This window comes from Capra hircus, chromosome 16, assembly GCF_001704415.2.
Source record: "Capra hircus breed San Clemente chromosome 16, ASM170441v1, whole genome shotgun sequence".
Classification (NCBI taxonomy): domain Eukaryota; kingdom Metazoa; phylum Chordata; class Mammalia; order Artiodactyla; family Bovidae; genus Capra; species Capra hircus.
This window is the reverse complement of record NC_030823.1, coordinates 34676096-34680664: the sequence shown is the minus strand read 5'-3', so window position 1 is coordinate 34680664 and position 4569 is coordinate 34676096. Positions and strand designations below refer to the sequence as shown.

Genomic DNA, 4569 nt, shown 5'->3' with positions numbered 1-4569 from the left:
TTCCTGTTCTTTCTTTCCTTTATAGATCAAATGAAACACAGAAATATGAGAATGCGCTCAAGATCAAACTTGATGAAGCTTCTTTTTGAGTAGTGAATCCTCATAATGGGGAACCAGTAGCAGTTGGATAGTTTTTCCATTTAATCCATAAAAATAGCACTCCATTATGAAGACAGGTTTAAATAGAGCTAAAACTGTCATTGTTACAGTTGCCACCTATGACTCATGTGTAGAGAATCATTTCATGATAGAGCCTAAAAATGATGAATATAGCTTTCATCTCTGATAAACACTGACCATAATCTCTCCCATTATGGATGCTATCAACAGGAAGTACAATTATAACAGAAAAGGGACACAAATGATGTATTACCTTCCCTAATATGTAATGAATACACTTTGGGAATATTCTTAATAATAAATATTTATTAATTAGAGCATCTGTATGAATATGAAGGACATAAAAAAATAAAAATCTAAGAAAATAGACTCATGCAGCACGTTTATAAAAGATGAATATAATGTAATAAGTCCATGAGCTTTAAAGGGAAATGAGGTGGCTGGCTAGGGAGGGGACAAGGTGCTGGAAGGTCACTACCCAGTCAGGGTCACAGCTGTTTTGGGGGATTGCTGGGCTTCTGTAGGCTTGCTCTGGCTCACATTTCTCCTGGTGGACTTGTCTATTGTTCGGACGGCTTTTTTCACCCATTCAACATGGGGATCAGCACAGACTTTAAGGCCACGTCTGGTAATGAATCTGCAATGCAAGGAAAAGATAGGCAAAATTAGTCATATCTTCAAAGCCTTGGGTCCAAAAGTTAAGATCAGATTTTATAAAAGAGATCTTGTGCAGAAACGACTGGACAAATCAGTATTCCAGATAGATTTGGAATGAAAATTAGATTCCATTAGATCCTCAGTGAAAATCTTTCTTCTGCAATCTATTTTTTCCATGAAGAAAAAATAGCTCCAGATAATACCCAGATTCCTTGTTCAGAATTTTGTGCAAGTTACTTTTCTCATCATTGCTACCAAATGATGCAATTAAACTAGACATTTGAAGCCATCTAGGTTATTGGAGAAGGCAATGGCACCCCACTCCAGTACTCTTGCCTGGAAAATCCCATGGATGGAGAAGCCTGGTGGGCTGCAGTCCATGAGGTCGCTAAGAGTCAGACATGACTGAGCGACTTCACTTTGACTTTTCACTTTCATGCATTGGAGAAGGAAATGGCGACCCACTCCAGTGTTCTTGCCTGGAGAATCCCAGAGACAGGGAAGCCTGGTGGGCTGCCGTCTATGGGGTCACACAGAGTCGGACACGACTGAAGCGATTAAGCAGCAGCAGCAGCAGCAGCAGGTTATTTACTACGTGTCATCTTCTTTTTGAAATCTAAACACATTCATCTTATTTTCTGGGCAAAGAGTGGATTCTTCATCATATTTTTGGTGGTAAAGTTGTAATTATATTTTGGGAAGTGTTGCTATTTTAAAAATGAAATACTGGAAAGAGAATGGTACCATGTAGGCTAATTGTTGACACTATTCCTTGAGATGTGGCAACTGATAAAATATGGCATTCTACTCCAGAACACCAAAAAGGAAGAGAAAGGCAGGGGTGTGGGTGGATGGGAAGGGAGGCATCCCACACCAGTGAGGCTGTGCTCAAATCCTGATCTGACCTGAACATCTCTAGACGTAACCCTCAAGACCAAGCACATTATTCATCTGGTTCCCAGCCCAATTATTCTGTTAAGATAAATCAGAAAGGAGGGTGACAGTCTTCACTTGGTTGCCAATTTTTTTGTCATCATCATTGTTTGGGGCTACACAAAGACTTGGTTAATATGGAAAAACAAAAGGACTGTTGGCTAGGTTGAGGTCTTCCTCCTTGTTAACTTATTTTTCCCAAGGAGGGTGGCATTTCTGCACACTGTGTTCCATCAAGCCCAGCTTTGGGGAGAGAAACTCACATCACTGCTTTCATGGAGCCCTCCTTGATGGTGTAGGTCTTGATGTTTTTAACTGGCAGTCGCTGTGTAGTCAGACTCACACAGATGCTCTTTTCTAGAACTTCACTCCCCACACCTATACAGAAAACCAAGCAAACAAAAATAAAATGTAATTTTTAATAATATAAATGTTAGAGTGTCATCAATCAAATAACAAAGAGTGACCTGATAAAGAGCAGTTTGGACAGTCAATATTAAACATGGGAGAGGTAGCTCATTTTTGACTGAATCACTAAAGGTGTTATTTTAAATGTTAAAATGTGAAAGTTATAAAGGAAGTAGTTCATAAAGTTCTTATCCCCAATAGAAGGGCTAAAAGGAGATTAAATTTTTCAGTTTTGAGAACATCTTACATTGGAGAAAGGAAAGTAACATGGAGGGTTAATAATGTTACAGATTTGCTAAAATCTAATGAAGGTTTCTGTGTGCCTATTGTCTCCTAAGATGAAGAGACTGGTATTTGTTTCTCAGGGAAGCAAATATTCTAACAGAATATTTCTCTGAGAAAGATTAATCCAAAAAGCATCTGAAATATTAGTCGATAATGATCAAATCTGAGCTTTCTGATGTAGTGTTGCTGAAATCAGAAGATTTTTATAATCATGACACTAAGCAGGTGTTCACTAACATTGCTCTTCATCTCCTCTTTCCATCACTCAATATCACATTCTTTACCCTCTATATTTGCCAATTTATTTTTAATGCTAAATGTTTTCTGAACCCAGTGAAAGGGAAATACTCAAATGACTGCAATTCTCATCAGTCTTCATTCCCCTATTCATTCATGGTTTCCATCATACGGCAGCCTATTTTTCCAGGAAAATGTCAGCTGGCCATGGTTTAGACAACACTTGGTAAAACTTTTCCATTTCAACAATATTTTTTTATTCAGGGCCCAATTTCAAGGGGGTTCCAAACAGTGCCATCTCTATTTATGGGCACCCTGGCAGATACATGATCTATTCTAGTCTAAGTAAGAAGGCTGCAGATTAAGAGGTTGAAAGGCGAGTTAACTGAGTTATTTATAATCAAAGGATATTCCCTCTTGTCAGAGACATAAGGAAAAATACACTCCTACCAGCTGGGAAAAAAAATGATCTTTTAATAAGTATGTGTAAAATGTTCAGGAAACTCTCAGTGTAACTAAATCTCATCTGGATATGTCTTGTAAGTTTAATTGATTGTATATAAGTCATTGATATTTGTTAGTACTTATGGTCTTTTATAAACTCAAGAAATTTATCACAAGTGAGAACAACATTCATAGCAATAATAATATTCTCTCCTACACACTTAAAAGGTAAAAATTGATTTCCTAGATATGAGGTCATGAGCTTCCAGTCAATTCTGTTTTAATACAAAACATTGATTTGCTTCAGAACATATACCCTCTAGCTCACTCCCCCATCATGAATGCTTTACATTTTTAAGCATTTTTTTTGAGATATGGGGTAGTTATTTTTATTGAACAAACACATTATTTAATCCCTGGTATATCTATTTCTATTTTTTGAACTTTTTATTTTGTATTGGGGTATAACAAATTAACGTTATGATAATTTTAGGTGAACAGCAAAGAGGTAAATGTTTTTTAATTTATCAATACTAGATAGGCAAAAGCTTCAAAAGTATATACAATTGTTTTCATTATGCTGCACCTAACATTAATAAACAAATTAGTATTTGCCTGGAAATCTGATAAATGATCATAAGATGTATTTCATTTTAATTGTAGGTAAGCAAATTAGTTATTACATTTATCTTAAAGATAATTAAACCTAGGCCCAGAGAGGTTAAGAAATTTACCCCAGATTACCTAGTTGTGAAAAACAGGAGCCCAGACTGTAATGAAGTTCTATCTTCAAAATCTACAAAGTCCTCTAGTGTCAAATTATACCCATTTTGTGCACAGAAAGACTGAGGCTTAGCTTGGAGAAAGTAATTTACTCCATTCAAAACCTGAGTCAATATCAAAATGCCTGGCCACTGCCTGTACACCTAGATGTTCCTTATCTCATAAATAACCTTTGACTCACCTTCCACAGTGTATGCAGCGAGACTGCAGATCACCAGGCAGGTCAGGATGAGAAGTTTCATGGCTGAGGTCCCACTGAGCTGTGCAGCAAGAGGCTGAGGACCTTGGCTCCTCTGAGTCTCTTTTATCCCCCCCAGTGGTCAGCCTACTTCCTATGTTGAGAGGGGGACTTTCAAGGTGGGTGTGGAATCACGGAAAGTCTTTGCAATACTGGTGCTTTCTTAGTTTGAAAAAAAGTTCCTTTGTCCCCACTCATGCTAACCTCACATCTTGTGGCCTTTTCTCCTCCTCCTGTGGTTAAAGTGTTAGTGAAACCTTATGTGTGTACAAAAGAAATGTAGCTGTCTCATCTCCTGCCACCAGTCTAGATTCAAACCTCCCCTCCATGTCGGTGTCATGGCCCAGCCAGGACATGGTGTAAAGGAAAGGGGCGGGGTGGTCACTGTGGTCCCGTTCCTCCACCAGCTCATGCAGCATTCGCTGTGACACGAGGCTTCCACCGCTGGATAATATGCCTGGGGT

At 38.3% G+C, this 4569-nt stretch overlaps 1 protein-coding gene across 1 annotated transcript; it reads right to left on the bottom strand.

Annotated features, from left to right (window-relative positions):
- On the bottom strand, positions 486-4250 carry LOC102190717 (lymphotactin). The gene is made up of 3 exons (XM_005690611.3): positions 4049-4250; positions 1974-2088; positions 486-757 (listed from the first exon to the last, which is right to left on the bottom strand). Exons 1-3 carry the CDS (start codon positions 4107-4109, stop codon positions 595-597), a joined length of 339 nt encoding a protein of 112 aa, XP_005690668.1. The 5' UTR covers positions 4110-4250; the 3' UTR covers positions 486-594.